This window comes from Choloepus didactylus, chromosome 1, assembly GCF_015220235.1.
Source record: "Choloepus didactylus isolate mChoDid1 chromosome 1, mChoDid1.pri, whole genome shotgun sequence".
Taxonomy (NCBI): Eukaryota; Metazoa; Chordata; class Mammalia; order Pilosa; family Megalonychidae; genus Choloepus; species Choloepus didactylus.
In genome coordinates, this window is record NC_051307.1 from 58,114,555 (window position 1) to 58,138,199 (window position 23,645).

A 23,645-nucleotide genomic window follows, 5' to 3' on the forward strand; every position below is an offset into this window, starting at 1 on the left:
TTGGTTTTCAGTGATAGTGTTAATACCTATTGATAACATATTTAAGAATGTTCTAAATTAAAAGATCAGAACTACTGTTAGTCCAAATGGCTCATTATAAAAAGAATTTGGCTCTATAGGTGCTATCTGTTCATTTTTGCATATTTAGATGTATTTTGAGTATATATTTATTTCATATAAAACTGTAGCATTTCCTATTGTACTCCAGTCCTTTCCCTAATCTAAACTGACCATAATCTATACTTAGAATTTTCCAAATTCTACCCTCTCCTCTTTTTTCTGAGGAAAAGAGTAGACCCTTAAACCTCTATTCTACAATGTGTACTTTTTAAAATGTAAGCTGAAGATTTTTCTGTGAAGACATTTGTGCCAGTTTGAATGTATTATGTCCCCCAGAAAAAGCCATATTCTTTGAGGCAATCTTGTGGGGCAGACATAATAGTGGGGATTAAGTTGGAACGTTTGAATTAGGTTGTTTGCATGGAGATGAGCCCCACCCAATTGTGGATGATAACTGATGGGATATTTCCATGGAGGCGTGGCCCCGCCCATTCGGGGTGGGCCTTGATCAGTGGAGCCATATAAATGTGCTGACTCAGACTAGGGAGTGCAGCTGTGAGTGACGTTTTTAAGAGGAGCAAGCTTGCTAGAGAGGAACGTCCTGGGAGAAAGCCATTTTGAAACCAGAACTTTGGAGCAGACGCCAGCCACGTGCCTCCCCAGCTAACAGAGGTTTTCCGGACGCCATTGGCCATCTTCCAGTGAAGGTACCCGATTGCTGATGTGTTACCTTGGACGTTTTGTGGCCTTAAGACTGTAACTGTGTAGTGAAATAAACCCCCATTTTATAAAAGCCTATCCATCTCTGGTGTTGTGCCTTCGCAGCATTAGCAAACTAAAACAACATTTCTCAGGTGGTCAGCAGCCACTGATCACCACATAGCAGAAATTTTTGTGCTCGGCAAATAACAGACTGAATTTATTATTGTACATGTTTGATAAGAAAGGGCATTTATTGTTTATTGGGTAATATTCCAGAGAATTCATGTGAGGGTGATGGTACCCAGCCCTAGAAAATAGCAGCATTTTTCAACTTCATTATAAGATAAGGTGAAAGAAAAGTTATTGCACAGTGGCTGTGAAAAATGAGGAGACCCTGATCCTTCTAAATCAACTGCCAATGTGGTAGTATGAAGGCCAAAGAGTAACTAGTTTAAAAGAAAGGGAATTATGGTATCAAAACATTCTGGAAGCAAATAGTGGATGCTTTCAACAGGGAAATAGGCCATTTAAGTCATTTAGTATACAGAATGTCCTTCCATGACCTTTTGATACTAAGGACATAAAATTACAAATTACATTTCCACTCAACAATTATATGATACTGTGAAAGCTCAAGAGTTACTCTAGCATTATCTCAGGAGAGAGAAGTAGAAGCACTTCTGACTATGTCTATGCAACAAAAATGGCATGGGAGTTTGAAGGGGAAGTCACTTAAATACATCCTTTTACATTTGTTCAGTTTCAACAAACTTCTTTGACAAGTAATTAAAAGATAAAACAGCCACACCATTTTGAAATAGGACAATCTCTCAACTTTCTAATTTATTAGCAAAAAGAAGCAATAAGGGGAACCTAGTACCTTTTATTTTTAAACTTAGTGAATTCTTAGGCATTTTCTACTTTCCTTTTATACCCTGATCTCAGAACCTACCCCAATTCTCATATATTTTTAGCAGAACAATATCAGTGTTATATAGCATGTTTATGCCTTTCTCCTTCACAGTGGAAGAATTCTTATTTCATGTGGTTTAATCATATATGTTCATATAAAAAGAAATAGTTCAAAGCTGAAATATTTTGAATATGATTTGCTCTGGTTTGCTAATGCTGGCATTAGGTAAAACACCAGAAATGGATTGACTTTAATGAAGGGGATTTATTAGGTTACAGATTTACAGTTCTAAGGCCATAAAAGTGTCCAAACTAAGGCATCAACCAGAGGATACCTTCTCTAAAGAAAGGTCCATGGCATCCGGAACACCTGTGTTCTCTTGAATGGCATGTGGCTGGCGTCTGCTGGTCCTTTGTTCCTGGGTTTGGGTTTCAAAATGGCTTTCTCCAAAATGTCTCTGGCTTCTGTTTCTCTTAGCTTCTCTCTATCAGCCTCTGTGCACCCTTGCTTGATCTCCCAGGGCATTTCTGTCGAAGCATCTGGGGATCCTCTGTTAGCTTCTCCAGGGCAAACTCTGGGCTTCCTCTCTTAGCTTATCATCTCATAACATCCTTCTGTCTGCATCTCCAAGTGTCTCCAAGCATCAGCATCTATGTCAGCTCTTGAACTGTCTTAAGTAGTCCAGTAAACTAATCAATAACTACCCTGAATGGGAGAGGCCACACTTCTATGGAAATAATTCAGTCAGAGTTCTCACCTACAGTTGAGTGGGTCACATCTCCATGGAAAAACCTAATCCAAATATCCCACAAGATTGGATTTAAAAAACATCTCTTTTGTGGGGGATGTAATATATCCAAACCAGCACATGAATGGGCAAAGCATTAAGTGAAATATTCATATTCCAAATGTGAATGTTAAACAATATGACTCTACTTAAGTCCCTACGGATTATTTCATTCTTTAGTATATAAGAATGAAAAGCAAAGGAAATGAAAGTAGGATTAACCTTCAATATTCTAATAAAAATAATTCAGTGGTTCATTCCTAATGGGAACAGTTTTCATTACTTAGAAAATACTAATTTGACTCAAACACCAAACATGTACTGCTTTACTAGTTAATATATAAACTCTAAGATCTAAGAATTTTTAAAATGGCAAACTTATTTCCCTAGAAGACTAATAATACACCTATTACCATAAAACACTTTTATTAGCAAGTATTTAAAAAAAACATACAAAATACATTTTAACATTGATTTTCATTTATTCTGAAAGAGAATAATGCAATTTATTGCCAGAATATCTTAAATAAAAAATTCTGAAGTACTGTTATTATTGTTTCTAAGATTAATTCCATTCTTGTTTTCTCTACCTGATTTTTACATTTATAAATATATATATGCACATATCCTCTAGTTTTTCCAAAATAATACTTTCATTTTATTTTTATATTACAACTACAAACATATCCCCAACTGGAATGCCTTTGCATCAGACCCTAGAAACAAAAATGAAGATTACTCTGTCACTCTGTCACTCTTTCAGAAGCATCAGTGCTGGATTCCTTTGTCCTAACCCAACTTTACATTAATTTTGTTTTGTTTTTATCCTATTAATATATGAGTTTTGGGTTTTGTTACCCTATGTTTGGATGTATGTAAATCTTATTTCTGCAACTAGCTTTATGAAAGGGGAAATTAGTTTTTAATAAATAATGCTTGTTGAATGAGAACAAACAAATAGAGGCTTAGTGAATTCACCATAAAATGGAGGAGGAACTATCCTAGAAAATATGGAAATAGCAGAAGGGCATGGATTGAGTGGCAGGTCAGAAAGTTAAGACTGTGACAACCTGTGGCTCATTACTCTCCTAGTGGGGACAATGGTTGTGGGGTGGGGTGTGTGAGCTGGTCCTCAAGTTTGAAAACACAATTTTATGCAAGAGAAAAAAAGTGGAGAGAACTTAGCAAGATATGAGTTTTCTTAACATTTATCAAGTACAAGACCCAGTAGAGGCAAAGGGCTGAAAAAAAGATGAAATAAACTAACAAGTGTTTCACCAGATAGAAGTAGCTGATTTGAACATGATGGAAAATTAGAGATTTTTTTTAATATGAAGATGAAAACATAAGATGTAAGAACATTGTAAAAGGAGAAAAGGAAGTTGGGTATTTCTCCTTTTTCTGACTTTTTAAATGGTCTTTTTTTTTTTCCTTGTAGAATGCCAGAGTCCCCTGGAGAAGTTCCTGAATATCCTTTGTTTGTCACAGTCGGTGACTGGCTGGATTCTATAAAGATGGGGCAATATAAGAATAATTTCATAGCAGCAGGGTTTACAACTTTTGACTTAATTTCAAGAATGAGCATCGAGTAAGTGATATAGGGCTATTACGGTATTTAGATTCTCTGTTTGGGAATTATAAATTCAAATGCTGTATCAAAAACATCCTGGTTAAACCAGCTTTCCTAAGGCTGGTATGACATTTCCAAGTCTTTTCTCACCATTTCTGATTAGTGTTCCAATGCAAGTTGGACATTGCACTTTTTAATTATTCTTTGGAAAAATATATTTAATTCACATAGCTATTTAAAATAATTATTTTTAAAATGCTTTCTGAAGTGCACATTATTCTTGTTCACATCACAAAGTTTACATCAACATGTTTTCTTTTCCTTTATTAGAGAATTTGTGGGTTTATAGAACAATCATCCATAAAATACAGGATTCTCATATACCAACTATTATTAACACCTTGCATTGGTGTCAAACATTTGTTACAGTTGATGATAGCACATTTTTATAATGATACTATTGATTACAGTCCATGGTTTAATTTAGGGTTCACTATATAGTGTAGTCTCATGGATGTTTTTAACATTTTTATTCTGTCACCATATATACTATCTAACATTTCAGTCAGAGCTAATCCAATATTTCAGTGCCTGTTAATTACATTCACAGTATTGTGCTATCATTATTATCATCCATTACCAAAAAATTTTCATCATTCTGAATAGGAATCTATACATTTGAAGCCTTAACTTCCCATTCCCTATCCCTACCCCTTCCCTTCATAACCTATAGTCTATATTCTGACTCTATGATGCCTATTCTAATTATTTCAAATCAGTGAGATCACACAATATTTGTCTGTTTGTGTCTGGCTTATTTCATGCAACATGACATCTTCAAGGTTCATCCATGTTGTCACATGTATCAGAACTTCATTCCTTCTTACAGCTGAATAATATTCCCTTCTATGTATATACCACATTTTATTTATCCATTCATTCGTGGATGGGCACTTAAGTGGCTTCCATCTTTTGGCAATTGTGAATAATTTCACTATGAAAATTGGTGCGTAAATATCTGTTCAAGTCCCTGCTTTCAATTTTTCTAAGTATATACCTAGTAATGGGATTGTTGGGTTATATGGTAATTATTTACTGAGGAACTGCCAAACTCTCTTCCACAGTGGCTGCACCATTTTACATTGCCACTGGCAATGAATGAGTGTTCTGTTTTTCTGCATCCTCTCCAACACTTGTTATTTTATGTTTTTTTAAATAGTAGCCATTCAAATGGATATGAAATGGTATCTCGTTGTGGTTTTGATTTGCATTTCCCTGATGATTAATGATGTAGACTACCTTTTCATGTGCCTTTTGGCCATTTGTGTATCTTCTTTGGAGAGATATCTATTCAAGTCTTTTGCCCATTTTTGAATTGGGTTGTTTGTCTTTTGTTGTTAACTTGAAGGATTTCTTTATATATTCTGGAAACTAAACCTTGATCAGATGTGTAGTTTCCTATATTTTCTCCCAGGATGTAGGTTGTCATTTTACTTTCATGATAAAGTCTTGTGAGGCACAAGTTTTTAATTATGAAGAGGTCTCATTTATCTATTTTTTCTTTTTTTGCTTGTGCTTTTGATGTAAAGTCTAAGAAACTACTGCCTAACACAAGGCCCTGAAGATGCTTCAGTACATTTTCTTCTAGGAGTTTGACAGTTCTGGTTCTTATATTTAGGTTTCTGACCAATTTTTATTGATTTTGTATAAGATGTGAGGTTGCGGGGAGGGGGAACATCCTCCTTTTGCTTTATTATTTTTTTTTTTTCTGGAGGGGGGGATGCAAATGGAGATCCAGTTTTCCCAGCACACTTTGTTGAAGAGATTCTTCTTTCCCATTTGAATGGTCTTTGCTCCCTTGTCAAAAATCAGTTGGACATAAATTTAAGGACTGACTTCTAAGCTCTCAATTAATTCCGTCAGTCTATTTGTCTGTCCTTGTGCCAACACCATGCTGTTTTGATTTCTGTGGCTTTGTAGTAAGTTTTAAGATCAGGAAGCATGAGTACACCACCCTCGTTCTTCTTTTTCAAGATGACTTTAGCTATTCAGGGCCCCTTTTCTTTCCATATAAATTTGATGATTGGCTTTTCCATTTCTGCAAAGAAGGTTGTTGGAATTTAGATTGAGATTGTGTTGAATCTGTAAATCACTTTGAGTATAACTAACATCTTAACAATATTTAGTCTTCTAATCCCTGAACACAGAGTATCCTTCCATTTGTTTAGGTCTTCTTTGAATTCTTGTAGCAATGTTTTGTAGTTTTCTGTGTACAAGTCCTTGGCATCTTTGGTTAGATTTATTCCTAGATATTTCATTCTTTTAGTTGCATTGTGAATGGAATTTTTTCTTGATTTCTTCTTCTGATTGTTCAAAGCTAATACATAAACACTAATGATTTTTGAATGTTGATTTTGTACCCCACCATTTTGCTGAATTCATTTATTAGCTCTAGGAGCTCTGTTGCAGGGTTTTCAAGATTTTCGGTATATGGGATCATGTCATCTGCAAATAGGAAAACTTTTACATCTTCTTTTCCAATTTGGATGCCTTTTATTTCTTTTTCTTGCCTAACTGCTTTGGCAAGAACTTCCAGTATAATATTGAATAACAATAGTGACAGTGAGCATCTTTTTCTTTTTCCTGATCTTAGAGGGAAAGCTTTCAGTCTTTCACCATTAAGTAGGATGTTAGCTGAGGGCTTTTCATACATGCCCTTTATCATGTGGAGGAAATTTCCTTCTATTCCTAGTTCACCTTGACTCAAGTGTATTCACATTTTATAATTATTCCTATTACCTTTATCACATTAATACATTATCTTATCTTTTCAGACCTTCTTCTTTATATTATAATTGTCAGGTCTTTTTCCCCTGTCTCAAAGATTATCCTTTGAACTCGGTGTGATAAATTGTTCAATATGTACTTAAAAGACTAGATTCTAAAACTATTTTCACCCGTATGAAATTGCCATTATTTTTAGATAGTAATAGAAACTATGTGATCTTCAGGCCTATGAAATGCCTGAACATTACCTAAGAACCTGGATTTGAAATTTTTCCTTGTACCCTTAAATTTGAGATTAACGTGATGTATGCTATAGGGTCAAAGAGAATAAAAAGTAACAAATTCTTGCTGTTCACTTATATCTCTGCTTAAGCTTTCATTTTACCAGCTATACTCTTTTTGGTAAATTTATAAAGCAAATCTGACAAGGTACATATTTACCAGATCTAAATGTTCATATTCTCTCTCATATTTCGATATCTAAATGTCTAAATATTGATATTCTCTCTCTCCCCTCCCTACCCCTTTCTCTCTTCCCTTTTTTTTTTCTCTCTCTCAGTGACATTAGAAGAATTGGAGTCATACTCATTGGACACCAGAGACGTATAGTCAGCAGCATACAGACTTTACGTTTACACATGATGCACATACAGGAGAAAGGATTTCATGTATGAAAGTAATCCAAGCACCTGTGTTCTGTGCCTCAGCATTTCTAAAACGAAGGCTATCCTCTATGCTAGCCTCTCTTCTGATTCTCCAAATATCACTTCACAAACTGCAGTCTCCTGTTCAGACTATGGGCACACACCTTATGTTTATATTTCCAACCTGGATTTTAAAATCATGATACATAACTCCTCTCTGTACTGGCCTACTGCAGATGGTTGCTACAGGATGGTAAATAACTCAGCATGGATGTGTAACTTTGTATAACGGTGTGTGGGAGGTGTTCATGACTGACCTGAAAGGAATTTGCCCAGGTGTGACTTCCCGGATGATGTTCTTAGAGTTTGATGGTAGATGAAAAAAAAATGATTGACACTTCTTTCATGTTTTGTGATCAAGTAGGTTACAAATTGACATAAACATTTATTTTTAGATAATTATATTCATTTCTATGGGTTGTATTGTTACTTTATTTCATAATTGTTTAACTGTTGGTGCCTGATCTTGTTAGAATTACTTGCAGAAATGACCAATGATTTCTTGTAGTGAATTCCTATTATGTGTGACCATGGAGAGAAAGAGGTTACTGGGGTGAGAGAGGAAGAGACAATACTGTACTTTTAGATCTTCTAAGGCTGGGTTTGTTAATTTTTTTTTTTTAACTAACTTTCTAGTGCCCTACAAATTTCATAGGAGGTGGTAGTTTAGAGGCTTTCCCCTCTAATGTTTTACTAACTGTAGTATATTTCTCTATGACCTTCTGAAGATCACCTCTGGAAAGACTAAGAAAGAGTCCATTGCTCTAATTGCCTCCACAGAGTGAAGCAGGGAAAAAAGTCCATGACTGATACCTTGGTTCATCGTCACAAGTTTCCAAAAGTAATTTTCCTAGCACTGAGAAAATTAATTGTTCTCAGTACAATTACTTTGAATAAAATATCTAAGATTATAGCCTTAGATTTAGTGTAAAAAGATTAATTTAAACAATTTTGTGATAGCTATATGGTGGATCAAGAAAATAAACACATCTAGCTGACTTGTATGATACTGGTGCATTTAAGAATTTGTAAGTTTTATTCAAAAAATAAGGTATGTGAACATGTTAAGCTGTTTTCCAAACCTTGCAAGAGATAAGTATGCCATTGCATGCTCCAAAGATGATAAAAACAGATCTAACACATGAGCATATACAAATTGTGTGTCAACCTGAGTCCATAATATAGGAGCATAAAAATGTGAATATAGCTAAGGTATGTTGTTTTCATAATCTTCTGAACACTTCTCAAAGGCTGCAAAATAAAAGGGCAAATATATTTTTTCATTGAATTAAACTGAGTCAGCTTATCAAAATAGTGTTATCTTGTGGACTAATTCAGTTATAAAATCAATTACTCCATGTGAAATTATAAAAAAAAAAAAAGGCTACTGGGCTAAATGGAATAGTAGGGAAATTTTGTTAAGAGGGAAAAAAAAACAGAGTAGGTTATCTAAAGCTGCTAATTAAATAAATTGGTTTTTATTTGATATCAGAGAGAAAGGTGCTTTACCTACATTCCCAAATTCTTACTAAAATTACTTTTTTTGGGGGGGGGAGAGCAGTGATAATGGTGTTCTTACTATTATAGGAGCGTCACTTTATCTTGTCCTTATTTTAAAATTTTAATGACTATACCATTAGACTAGATCCTTCCACTTATTCTCTTTCTGACTTATCCCCCCCCCTTTTTTTGCCTACCACCTCTTAATTTTTCTCACTTCAAAAAAATGTATAAAGCTGTAAGAAAAAGTGTTTACAATATTCCTTAAATTATACAAAAAATGAAAAAAAGTGGAACATCCATTACTTTTTAAGGAAGTGTGTCAGAAATAGCTTAGCAACATTTTCCAGCCATCGTCTGCATGGTCGTGCGTCACTCATAGACTATTTGCAGTTTGCTTGATACATTTACATAAAGCTGGATACATTTAGAGGAAATATACAATTTCTGTATTTACCTGTACTCAAATATATATGAAATAAGAACAGATTAAATTTATTAATCACATATATATATTTATTTTTATAATACAACAAAGAAGTTATTTAGAAAATAAGGAATAGAATAATTATGGTCTTCCATAGGACTCTGTCTGTAACATCTGCATACCATGATGAAATAAATTTCTACTAAAGTATTTAAAATTCCATGGGATGGGCATTCAATGATTGCAAGATTGGGATGCTCTGTTAAGAATTTTTTTCTTAAAAGTCTTGAGGATCATATTCTAGACCTTGTTAGTTTATAGTTTTTTTTTTTACTTCACCAACATTTTTTCTAATATTTTAAAACTGCATTTTTACTTTTACTCTTACTCCATATCCACTTTGAAATTTCTTTGAGATAACACTTCTATTTTTCAGAACTGTAAGCATGATAATTTTAATTATAATTTTGAACCTCATCATGGTTGGAGCAAAATGGAAGGATATCTATATCTTTACTGCCTAGCAATCATGGACCTCATGATCCTATGGGTCATATTAACAGTTAAATTGCTGAACTCATTTGGAAATTTCACAGGAAACATTTTGAGATTTATGGGTGCACATAAGTCAGTAATCAAAACTGTTTAATATGCATAAGCATAGAACTTAATTATAGAAAGAAAATGAATAACCTCCATAAATCACAAGCCTTCAGAAATAACACTTGATAGCTAAAATATGCATATACATTCATGTATCCACTTTATTTTAAAGCCTTCAGAAATAACACTTGATAGCTAAAATATGCATATACATTCATGCATCCACTTTATTTTAAATTTCCTAATCTATAGTATTGAGGGGTGGGTTTTGTTTTGTTTTGTTTTGTTTGGATTTTGAAAATCAGATAGTTGAAGAAAACCATTTTCATTTTATTTTCTGGATGCTCAATTTCCAGTCTATACTCAACTCCTTATTTCATAATATAAGGTATATTTGGAAAAAATGTAAAAACAATGCACAATCAAGGGGAAGAAATTAGGTATGTAAATCATTAAATTTAAAACATGTTGAACTGGCAATCAGAAATTGCAAATTAAAAAAGATTTATCTTATTTCACTCTATATTTCTCTCTAAAATATACCCAGCCATAACTTGAATAAAACAGCCTTCCAGCGACAGCTTTAAGGCCTCTCTCAGCCCATGAAAGGAAAATAAATCCAAATCCAATCCTTGGGAATCAAATTCTTCATAGAAGGTCTCCTGAAGAGATGGAGAAAGATGGATCACATTATAATATCACCCAGCCACATTTCCTAAAAATCCATTTGACAAGGGAACTTCAAAATTTTTGCTCTGTAAGGCATTCAGGTTAAATATCTCATCTTAAAATTTCCAACAATATTAGGACTGTTTTTACTATTTCTCTATTAAAATTTCTAAAAACTTTCTTCTTCAGCCCTTTCTGTTCTTCTCTATTTCCCCATCCCTTCTCTCTACCTTTCTCAGCTTCTACCACTCTACTCCTATTCCTATATACAAAACAAATGTAGCATAGCAAATCTCCTTAAAAGATCTTACAGCTCTCTTTTGAAGAGGCTAAGGCATGGGGCAAAAAGGGAAGGTTACATTCACAAAAATGGGTCCCATTACATAAATGGGAGCATTTACGCTCACAGAGGATATGGGTCCTGACTTTTCATTAACTGAAAATGAAGTGCTTTGGGAAGTAATTTTGAAATGGATGACGGCGATCCTTTTATATAGCTTTAACTAAGGAAGTTTATTATTAATGCTAAATAAATTAATATTTTAAGAATTAAAAACTTTTCTGATAAGCTTACAGTTCGTGCCCATGCTTTTATATAGAAATTAGAAGCTTCACTATTTTTTAGCACAATCACTTCAACATTTCCCTAACTTTTTTTCCCAAGCTCAAATTCCATAAATCAGATAGAACAAACACATTATTTCACGTTCAATCATAAAGTATTTTAATGTTTTCTCTATATAGACTCTAAAAGCTAAAGGAGTACACAGGGTAATATTGAAGGTTTTTCTATTAGGATGCCAAGCACTGAAGTCACTTAACTTTTGTTCTTTATGATCAACATTTTCAAAAAATTTTTCAGTATTTACACTGTTCACTAAAGGAAGTATAAACTATTTAGTTCAATTTAACAAATATCTATGGAGTATCTCCTATATGCATAAAACTGTTTAAGACAAGAATGAGTTTGACAATACTGTACTTGCTTTCAAGTTTCAAGCTTAAAATTTAGAAGTTAGAGTATATTTGCTAACTTCTTCTCATAGAACAAAAAAATAAATAACTAGACCAGATAGTAGATTGAAATACTTTGGATATCAAATTCTAATAGAATTCTTACCAAATACCACCCTCCCCCCATTCCCTCTAGCAGAGAGGAGCACATTTCCTAAGATCTCTAAGACAATCTCTCTTGTTAACAGTTGATCCTCATGAGACACAGATGTTTATTTTCCAGTGGCAAACTTTTCAGTTCATGTTTTGGGCTCATAACCAAAAAGGTGCTGCCAAATGGAAAATATTAGCCTTTGTTCAAAAACAATTCTGAAGTAACCCCTTGCCCAAGCCAATTCACTGGTTTAGTAAATGTAATGTGTGTCCCTGCAATAGTTGCATAAAATCCTTTCAAATACAATCCACTTAACAGCGGAAAGAGAGAATTACTCATGACTAGATCTAACATACTGCTAAGCAAAATAAAGGAAAAGAAAAATCCTATATTGCAGAAGAGTAAATGCTCCATCTTTCTTACTGTTCCCTTAAAAAGCCAAGTATTAGGCAGGTGTTTCAAAGATTTGTTAGGATAAAAATTACATTTTTTTTTATCTTATTAGGGGGTGTGACATGATAAATATATGTCTGCTGGAAAAAAAAAGATCAAAAGATCTAATAATTAGATTTGAATGGATTGGATTTATATGAAATGTATAACAGGAATATTTGTATCTTAATTGCAAGGCTTGGGTTATTTGCTCTTAAGTCAAAAGTTTTTTGTTTGCTTTTTGCTTTTTGAGCTTTCAGAATAGATTTGCAATAGTTTACTTTTAGCATATCAGAGTTGGTAAGAAATTACTGTATTTTAAAATGAAACAAGTTAGAAGAAAACTTTTCAACTGCTAAGGATGGCAAATGAATATTTTACTTTTAAAAAAAGAATTTAAAAAAATACAGTTTTGTGTGTCTTTTAATGATACAAGGCCAACTCCATTTTATTAAATTTTCACTTTCCCAATTGAAAGCAAAGATTCCTTCTAAACAAAATAAAGCAGAGGAGGGTTCTTACTTGAATTTCCACACTGGTAAATCAGAGTACCAAATCATCATTAAGATAAATTTTGTTTAGTTAAAGAGATAATCTCAAAGAATTCCACCAATCTTGGACACACCTAATTCATCCTTAAGAATAGCAAAGACATTAAACAAAAATTACCTCACGGATGAGGGTGAAAGATAGCTCAAGATGATGTGGTTTCTACTCTCGTTTAGAAAATAAGCAAAAATAATACAAATGTCCTAGGAGTTGTGAATTAGAAAACTATCAGAGTTAGAGAGAGTCTTCTTTCAAGTAAAGCTCTGTTCCCCATATTTCTCCATTATTTGTATTCTCTGGCTGTCTCTGATTTTTCATAATGAATTCATAATGGATTAAGACAATAAGTTAATCAATGCAAATGATAAATCAGAGCAACTGACATATGGATTTAGCATGTTCTGTAAAATAATAAAAGGAGGACAACTCTACTTTAGGATTCCTAATCAGCATCAGAGTTTCCTTCATTGAAAGAACTATTTTTATCCCAAAATAATTCATTAGTATAACGAAAACTCCAAGGACATGAGAATCTTCATTATTTGTGTATTTAATTCCAATTTTATATAATTTTTTAGAAAATATATGGCATAGAGATGAATGACTAAAAGTTTGCTTAGCAATGGTTTTTGGAGATCTTTAGGCAGTAGTAACTACGAAGATAGATGTCCTTGTTTTCACGAGTTAAATATGAGCTCACATGGTAAGCAATATTAATGTGAACATTTCTATATGTTTTTCTACATTTTTAGATCATCCTTAGAACAGTCTTAATTTTGATTCTGTCCTAGAAAGACTCAATAACATTCAACTTTTTGAAATCATGATTAATAGAATTAATAATGTTAATTCATAAAGATGTGTAAACAATGCACTTTCAAGATTTTTACCTTATTTAAAATGTCCTCCTCTACTGCTTTTATAATAAAAGTCTCTGATATACATTTACTAATTTGTAGAATGAAATGTAAGCATTTAGAAAGTGTTAAATTTTCATTTAAACACATCTTAACTCATTTAAAGAGAAAACAATATAATTAATTCTATTAGCTCATTTATCATAGCAAATAATTTTTGCTGTGTTTAGAATTATCTACGCAATATCATTACTGAAGTCATAATGTTTTTCTTTAACTGTGCATGTTTTATCTGTTGCCTTCTATTTGTTTTTTGTCCTTAAAACTGCTTCAAATTGCGATCTCTAGAAGTTCTATAATCAAAATCAACAGCTAGTCATTTGCTAACAAACTTGTAACTGAACAAGCTATTTTTTCTGTCAATGCAATTGACATAAGCATCGTCAAGTCTAACTGGTTGAAATATTCATTGGTATTTTATTTAGAACTATTAGTGCAATAACCTCAGAATATCTTGAAAACAATATTGAATTTTCATGGCCAGTATTATAATAAACAATTATTGGGACTTTTCAAAATGTCTGCATTGCATGGAAAATAAGGTCTAATGTGTATAAATATTTATCGTTGGAGTTTTGAATTTGCTTTAATATGATCTCTTTTTTCCCAGGCCATATATATGTATTCAAAGAAAATTTTGTAATAGCATTAATATTCTTATACTATGCAAAATTCTCATTTTCTTCTTACAAATATGAGCTTCAATTGAGTTTATGTTTCTTAGACCTCCAAAAGGGAAAAAAAATTCAGAATGTAAAATAGGGGCATTTTTTTCTTTGGTGGGGCACAATATCTGATCAGTACTGACAATTATGAATATGAGTAACACTTGATTTTTTAAATTATTGTATGTCCTTGATTTCTGATACATTTTGTTAATTGCACTTGGTCTTAGATTGTGTCATTGAAAACTTGAATATCTAGGGGATATATTTGAAAACTTGAATATCTATAGGATATATGTTTTTTGGAAATTTTTCATAAACTTTGCTTAGGTTTAATTTTGTATGAGTGCAAGGCTCAAAAACTTAATTTTGAATTTTGAAAGAATAATTGTTAATTAACAGTCTATACTTCCTAAAATGTTAGCTATGTCATATCTGCTGTAATAACCTCATTTTAGAAAAAATCAAAGACAGAGTATGAACTCAAAATATGGTAACTGACCAAGACCAAGATCCATTAAAATTGAGGGAAAGATAAAAAGGTAATACAAAGAGGTGTTTGTGTTAAAACTGATAATTACTTCATTAAAAAAAAATTAGAAAAAAGTGAATGAAAATTATTTCATGTTACTCTTAATGGTAATTTTGAAACTAAAATGGATTTTGATGGTAATCTGTAATATAAATAAGTTCATCAATATTTGTTAAAAACCATATGTTAAGGCATAAATATAGAAATCTTATCAACATAAAAAATAAAATTATTTGAAACATTTTGATAGACCAAATGATCAAACTTGTAACATTTCCATACTACTTATTCTTTTGATTTCTAAGACATATGTCATCAAAGAATTTGCAAAAATCAATTAAACATTGAATATTGGACTTTCAAAGCACTTTTATACATATTAATGAATCAATTCCATTAATAATTAAGAGTTTTTTTCCCTTCTGCTATTATTAAATGTAGAGACAGTGTATTCAAGGGGCAGAAAAAAAGAACTGAGTTGAAAGACTAGTCTTTTAGCATCAATTTATGCTTTTAAGCAGTTACACAAATTTTATGCATAATCTTTAATGTTTAAAAATATGTACCTACATATTAATTTTATGTGATATCTTATTATCTCTAAATGCTGTCCATATTCTTTTAAACAGATTGCCTTCTCTTGTCAGTTGTTTTAAGTACTAAAAAACAAAACAAAAAAGATCCATACCATGCCACTTTATATTTCTATAAATATATAGTTTCATAATGCTTGTAACTTTCCAGTTTTCAAATAAGTTCAAACCAAATGTCTGAACATAATGGCTAGAGTTATTCTTTTTGAAGTTATTCTTTTATCTAATATTGGTCAGATATCCCAAAGATTGACGGAGAAAGCACACTCTTCTTTCTCATGAATGGAAACAAAATAAAAATCCTCCATTGGACTTGGCGAATTCAAAATAATGTGTGTATATTTTTATAGTTACTTTCACTGGTTACTATGTATTCAGCTTTAAAATATTCACCTAATTGGATGCTTCAAATGAGAATTATAGGCCATTCCATTTTTACATAATATGCTTGTTTTCTTCAGAGTCCCTCAAACACCTCTGAGGAAGCAAAACATTCCCTTTTGCCATATTACCATCTTGATCAATCCATCATTAAAGGCAATAATTAGGTATCCATTGTTTAACATAAACAAAAACACTCAAAGCCCAGTGTTATCCTCTTTACAATATGGGAAACAAATATACCAACCACAGCAAAAATAAATAATTAAGTAAAGGAAGTCATGTCTGTTTGCTAGTCCAAAAAATGTCTCATTCCTAAATTTAAAAATAAGTACATAAGTATATATACATATATACTGATTTACTTTAAATATACTTATCCAAAAATCCATTCATTCATTAAGCTAATATTTATTAAATACTACCATGTACAAGTGTCCTGTTTAAGCACTGAGGATAAAGGTTGACCAAAACAAACAAATTCCCTGTCTCATGGAATTGACTTTCTATTGATGAAGACACACAATAAATAGTGATATGTGTAATGCTGATAATTAAATTAATAAGGTTAGACAGCATGACTGGTGGTTTACTTAAATTAAGTGGTAAAGAAAATCTCTGAGGACATGACATTTAAACTGCAATCTAAAAAGCAAGGAGCCAGTCATAAGAATATTAGAACATTCCAGGCAGAGGGAATAGTTAATATATGGGAATTTGGAGTGTTCAAGGATAGATAAAACAGTGTGGTTAGTAGACAGTGGATAAGGTGAAGAGAAACAAAAAGGAGATGGAGTCAGAGAACATTTATGAGGCTACTGCAGTAGTTCAACCTAAAAAATAGTGATGGCTTTAAAGTAGAAGTGGAGACTGAGAAAAGTGGATGGATTGTGGGTATGTTTGAAAATGGGTCTTGCTAATGGATTGGGTATGAGAGATGAAGCTGTGAGGAAAATCAAGGAAAAATTCTACACGTGGGCAATGTAATGTCTGAGATGCCTGTTAGATAATCAAATGGAGATATCATACATATGGGAGTTCCAGGGAACAATCAGGGCTAGAGATCAAATTTGGGAATGATCAGTATATACATGGTATTTAAAGTTTTGAAATCACCTAAGAAAACGTCATAGATAGAGAATTAAGTTCCAGGGCATTCCAATGTTTAGAAGTTAGGGAGAATGAGAAGCCAATACAGAAAACTGAGGAGTATAAGTTTGGTAGAGAAAAAAGGAGATGCAGTTGGTCAACTGTATTAAATACTTCTAAGAGAAGTCAAAAATAGAACAAATCATTGGATTTGGCAACGTGGAAGTCAATGATGACCTTGAGAAGGGCAGTGAAATCAATGCTAGAGTGCAGTTAATTAAGAAGGTAGGTAAGGAAAGAAGGTGGAGTTACTTTAAACAACACTTTCAAGAGGTTTTACCATGAGGGGAGCAAGAGAAACAGGAGCTGGGGCCAAGAGAAGGTTTTGTTTTTCTTATAAGTTAAAGGATGTTAGGGTATGTTTATATACTAATGAAAATGATCCATAGAGAAGGGAAAACTGATAATGTGAGAGAAAGCATAATTATAATAGCAAAGGCCTGGAGAAGTGGAGAAGGTAAGCAGAGAAGTTAGTTTTTGATAGCAGGACAGGCATAGAACTCCACAGAACTCCAATGGAAAGGAAGGCAGATAAGTTGGTAGATCTGTGGTAGAGAGCTAAGGGTGTTACTGTGAGAAAAGCTTTATTTTACGAAGAATGAGATAAAAATCAATATGAGAGGTGGGAAGAGAGTATAGGTGGGGGGGAGAGGTGTAAATAGCTGAAGAGTGGGAAAGTGAATATATACACACGTTTATATACATACATGTACGTATATAGATAGTCAATGTATATTTACACATATGTAATATGCTATAGGGAAAAAAACTAATGTGAAAAATGTGTTAAGGACATCTTTACTAAATATTTCTGAGACATCTTAATTTGGAACACCTGAAATGTTGAATTCCATGATTTCCAAGAACTCTGACAAGAATCCTATTCTCCATAATATAGAGATTAAGTGAGGACATCTTGATGCCACTGATACTTCTCATGTTTTCTTATTTGATTTTTGCCTTTTTGGGTAAAAGGGCAGAAACATTTTACAGTTATTCTGTTATTATTCAGAGCCTATGAAAATCAAACTTGTTTAATTCCGAAAGATGTGTATTACCTATTCAAGCTGTCAGTTTTCTCAAAACAACTATTTTGAAGGTGTTTGAGCCTCCATCTGAATTTTTTTTAAAAAGTCTCTAATCATTTAGTAAAACAATTAATTTGCTTTGTTTTCATATGGAAAACATCAATACTTTCATTTAAACAATTTGGTTGTTTCGTTCATTGTGCCCTTCCCAATCTAATAGGGAAGGATGTGATCCTTTAAGTTATACTTGGTGCTTGGAGAAGCTGTAATTCAAAGAGTTGGTATTTAAGGATGCATATTTATTCTTTGAATTTGATGTTAAATTAGATTGTGAATAACAGACTAAGATTGCTCTCCACTTTTCTGCTATTCTAGCATAGCCATAAAATATAAAGGTGTATGCATACATATAAATATGTATTTGATTAGAACACTTTAGATATTTAAATGGCCATGTCAAATTTTAAATGATAGATGACATCTACAATTGCAGTGTATTCAAAATCAAAGAAGTTATAAAAATATTTGTAGCACAAATCCTAAAAAGTCTATTAATACTAAAGAGCACATTATATAAAAATACCTAGATAACACGTGTCTAGGTTGAGACATTTAATCCCTCAGAGTTATATTTGACTAATGAAAAACTACAGCTGAAAATATTTTTCCTTCCTATCAGTATGAATATGATTAAAATGTATCTCTTTGTAATTTGCTGTAAAGCTATTTCTCATTAATTAAGGATTTAGCACTGTACTCATCTACTCTTGCAAGAGGGGGAAAAGATCTGTTTGGGAGAATAAGGAAGTTCAGAACTATATTTTTTTCTCTTTGTTATTGTATCACCATTTAGAACTTCAATATGTCTTCCACTCAGGATCCTTATACAGCCTTTATTCTTTTCGGGTTGTCATCACAGTAAAGTAGAGAAACACAGTAAGAGTGTTCACAATTGAACTGCAATCCTATTATCTACTTTACTATAGCAGTGAAGTAGTCCAGATTTACTTGAAGGTGGCACTCTCATCTTATAAAAATCTACTATAATATTATGATGTTCCATGTAAATTTTCATGTGCTGGCATGCTTCCAAGTTAATAGTGTTATAGAATGCTCAGCTCTCAACATGAGAGATTGTTTATGGTGAATTGCATTACATATGTCATCTATTTGCAGAATATGGTGTTTAGCAAAACTACCTGCTGAGCAACATAATAAAATTTTTGTACAAAGTACAAATTACTAATTATTGTATTTTATTTTTCTATGATTTCCTAAGAAGCATTATCAGGGTCTTACAGATCGAGTAAACATGTTTATTAAAATATCTATTAGCAAATAAAACTTACAGTTCTGGTGGTTGAATTTGTGATTTTTTTTTTTTTTGTATTGCTCTATTGATGCATATTTAATATAATTTATTTTTAGTCTATTAAATCTAAATGCTCTTTAGACACTTTAGTAATTCTGGATATGAAATCATAGTTGTAATTTTTCAAAATAATTAATGTCATACAGGTCAAGAGTTCTGCATTCATTTTATTCTTGGCCATACTATGGAATTTTAAATGCACTGCTTATGATACATCCACATTGTGACTAACAGTCCACATGAATTACTATAAATAACTGATACAACATTATTTTGGTAGGGATTTTATATTGGCAAAATATTTTGTGAGATTTAAGTGAATTAAATTGTTCATTGCAGAGGTTATCATACTGTACACAAAATGTAGATGACCAAAAAAAGATGTCCAACTGTTCAGACACAGCTTTAAACTATCAATGTTCATTCAAACAACTTACAATAAATTGTAAATCTGGGAGTTCCTATATTCTTATAAAAGTTGATGGATGACCATAAGAGACTACATTAAAAAGCATCCTGAATTAAGCAGATCACTATGTTCAATGTATCTCACTCATCTCCTTCATAATTCTTCCACCACAGTTCCGAAAGCCAGTATGAAATTAAAATTGGTAATAAAATACCTGAAACTCTTCTCTTATAAGGGTATTTTAAGAAGCCTTTGTTAAACTTATTATTCTCCTAATACAATGAACAGACCCTAACTAACTTCTTAAATCAGGAAGAACAATTTTTATACTGAACCTCTGTGTGTACTTTTGAAAGAAGTTTCAGTGGGTAATGCACCAAAATAGCATTTTTGACTTATGAAATATCTGACTTATGAAATATTTAAGATTTTTAAGGTGGGTGTTTTAAAAACTAACATTTTCTAGAAAACGGGACAGATTGTATGTTTCACGACCACTATCTCATCTCTAACAATAATAATGTTAAAAGCCATCACATCAACTACATTTATCTCAGACAACAATTTGCTTAGCTAATTTTATATGTGTGTAAAAGACCTATGTATCTGCTTAAGTTAACTGAAGAGCTGGATGCCCAACCTGCCCTATCATAATATTTTCAGTTTTCACCAAATACTAAGCAAAAACAGAAGAATTCATCTATGGGCAGAAAATATCAACTCCCAAAAGAAATAAATTCACTCTGTCCACAAAAATTTTCTGGAAAATAAGATCTCTAGGGAAAAAGATGTCATATTCTGACTATAAGAAAATTCGTTCCATCTCTTATCAAAATGAGTTTTAAGGTCCACGCCTCACTGTAAATGTCATTTGAGGTCAAAAGTCAAAGAATCACATTTAAGGGTTGGGTCAAATTTAGGGGTTCCATATAACAAACATTTCAAGACAAAGGAAGATGGGAAATAATTTTATTGCACACCTATGCATCAAACATTTAAAATATACCCCATATTGTCCACTTAATCCTTAAAACAAGCAGATGAGATAAATACTATCTTTTTGATGGTGAGGAAGCGGAACATAAAAAAGGGTTAAATTGGCCCTAGACCTAGGAAGAATATATTTCCATTCTCTATGTTTACAAGCACATTTGTAAACAAGTACTTTTATATGTACAACTATAGTTTTTTTTTTTTTTTTTTTTTTTTTTTTTTTTTGTCTTTGAACAGTCTTTACTAGCCTGCAACCACTTGTGGTTTTTTTTAAATTGTAAAAATATCATAACCACATTTGGAAATTTGAAAAAGTAACAAAAATCACTGCAAAAATACACGTTCAGCCCTAACCTATCCATCATTATTTTGGTGTAATTCCTATTATCTTTTATTCAATTAATAGGCCACATTAATAAGTGAAAGAGCAGGTAGTTATTAAACACTACCTAGTAAGAAGGGAAAAATTACTGCATCCATGGTAAACAGGGAGATGAGAGATGAAAATTCTTTTTTGAGGAACATTTAAGTCATAAAAGCCATTTACTGAAGATGAAGCTGGTGGGGCAGGGCAGATTGAATGACTGAAAAATAGAGATTTTAAAAATCATTGCATATGTGGTCTGTCCGCTGGAAAGCGTATTTTTAAAAATGTGAAACAAGTCTTCAAATACTTTCTATTTATTTTGAAGATCATTTATTACTCTAAAATCCCTATGCAGTTTAAGAAGGTGGCTAATTTGAAGCGTTCAGATTATTAATTCCTTTTCTAACCACCTGACGATTTCATTCTGGGGCTGTAACCTAATTACAGAAGATTACACCTCGTGGAAATCTCTTTGGAAGACCAGAAAGCTAAGAAACGGGTACAGACTTACTTCCTGTGTCGAATAATGCCTTTGACCTTTCACAACAGTTTATCTCCTCTCTGTACCTACATTAACAGCTTTACTTCTGCAGGACTCCGGAGTCGGAGGCCTGGCAGTGTCAGGACTCCTGCATGAAACCTATAAAGCGGCATCTGGAGGGTCCGTGCAACCTGTAGAGCAACCCCGGCAATCATCTTGCCCCAGTGGACGCAGTCGTACCCTACAGTCGTTGCCGCCGCGCTGCCGGGCCCAGCAAAGACGCACAGACTCCTCAGAGATCCCGCGCCCCTCCCCGAGCATCCGGCTCTGGTTGCTGATAGCGCCTAGAGGCACTAGGAGGCCTGGGCCGAGACACCCGAGCGCAGCAACGCACCCACTGCCCGGAATTAACAGTATAGTCGCATCCCAGCAGGCTGTGCGTGCGCCTACGACTCCCATCATCCTCCTTCGGGGAGTGCACGCCCGCTCACGGGTCTGCGGCAGTTCGTCCAACCTTCCTTGCTCAGATCTTCTCGAATAAAGTTCCTCTGCGTGCGTCTGTGTCCTCCTTCGGGAGCTTTTCAATCCCAGAAACTAGAGCACCTCAGCAGACTTCTAACGCACTCGAGAAGGTGTGGCTTCGGGACCGGAAGAAGCCTCGGTTGCTAAGGGAACGCCCGGCGCGTAGGCGCCTGCCCCAGCACTGATGCTCCGTCTGTGGCTCAGACTGCGGTTTCTCCCAGCTACTCGAGGAGGCTTCTTTTTGGACCATACTTCCATCCTATTGGGGCATAGAGAGGAAGGCTGAGGTGAATCTGGCCCGGGGCCCTTACAGACGGATACAGGTGGGTGCGTCTATTCCTGTTCCTCACCTACTTCTGGGCTCGTAGGCCTAACCTCAGAGACCAGGGATCTCTCTCCATCAATTACTTGCTAGCCACAACCCCAACCCCAATCCCACTCCCACCCCAGCCCAGCCCCACCCCCGGCAGATTTAGAATTGCTCTTCCCTTTCTCACGTAAATGAGCTTGCTAGTTGTTTCTTTTGTGTGCTAGATAGAAAAAAAGTGGGTTTATGAGGCTAATACTCGGGACCCTAGAAAACTTACTGGACTGGTTTTGGGGGATTTTGTTTCATTGATTTTGATACTGTCAAACGTATGCTTTATTTGGGGTGTAGAAAGTGTAATTAAAACTTTATTATAAAAAATTGAAACGAATAATGATGTTTATTCGGTGTAATAAGGACGTGCAATAACGTACTAAACAAACGTTTTTAAAGTGTCACTTGGTAAACTTTTCTCTGCATGACCACTCTCTCTCTCTGCAGCTTACCTTACAACCCATTAACTGTGGTAACATTCTAATTTTTCTGAACTTTTCTGGCAACATTGAATCCTTAGAAAGCAGTTCCTTAGTTAACTGCCAAGAGGTTTTGATTGGCTAGTGTGTAGAGAGAGGGGAACAGTAAGATACAAATTGGAAAAGTAGATTGAGCCACATTGTGAACAATCTTGAAAGCTATGCTTGGAAGTTGGTTTTCTGCACACCAGTCGTTCTCAACAATGACTGCACTTCAGATGCTTTTTAAAATTCAGATGCCCTGATCCAATTCTTGGAAATTCTGATTCAACAGTTGATTGCATTGTGCAGCCAGGATTGACTCTCATGACTGTAGAAGTAAGTAGCCACAGAAGACTTCAATTGTATCTCCCATTGTGCGCATAGGGCATTATAAATACATGTCGAGTGGCTTGACTTATCTTTTATTTCCTTCTTTCATGCATGCAGATGTAAACTTATAGAAGGAAAATTATAGTTCCTGAGAAATAGAAGCATTTATAGTGCTATATAATTGCGTATAAAGCAACTTCAATAAATGCAATTTCTTCTTTAGAACACCTTACTTCCCTTTTAAACAGTTTGCCAAAAATATTACAATAACAA

General features: G+C 33.6%; 2 protein-coding genes across 3 annotated transcripts in view; both read left to right on the plus strand.

The window, feature by feature from the left end:
- The window catches only part of EPHA6 (EPH receptor A6), a 1,002,097-nt gene extending 992,662 nt beyond the window's left edge, over positions 1-9,435 (plus strand). Inside the window, 2 exon segments of the mRNA XM_037834014.1 lie at positions 3,901-4,050; positions 7,379-9,435. Of these exon segments, the coding sequence (XP_037689942.1) occupies positions 3,901-4,050; positions 7,379-7,493 (265 nt within the window). The 3' untranslated portion in view covers positions 7,494-9,435.
- Positions 9,436-22,183: 12,748 nt separating this feature from the next.
- The window catches only part of ARL6 (ADP ribosylation factor like GTPase 6), a 47,784-nt gene continuing 46,322 nt past the window's right edge, over positions 22,184-23,645 (plus strand). For both annotated transcript variants that reach the window (XM_037834035.1, XM_037834044.1), the window contains exon 1: positions 22,184-22,543. The gene's annotated coding sequence lies outside the window, so the exon portion shown is untranslated. The remainder of the gene's footprint in view (positions 22,544-23,645) is intronic.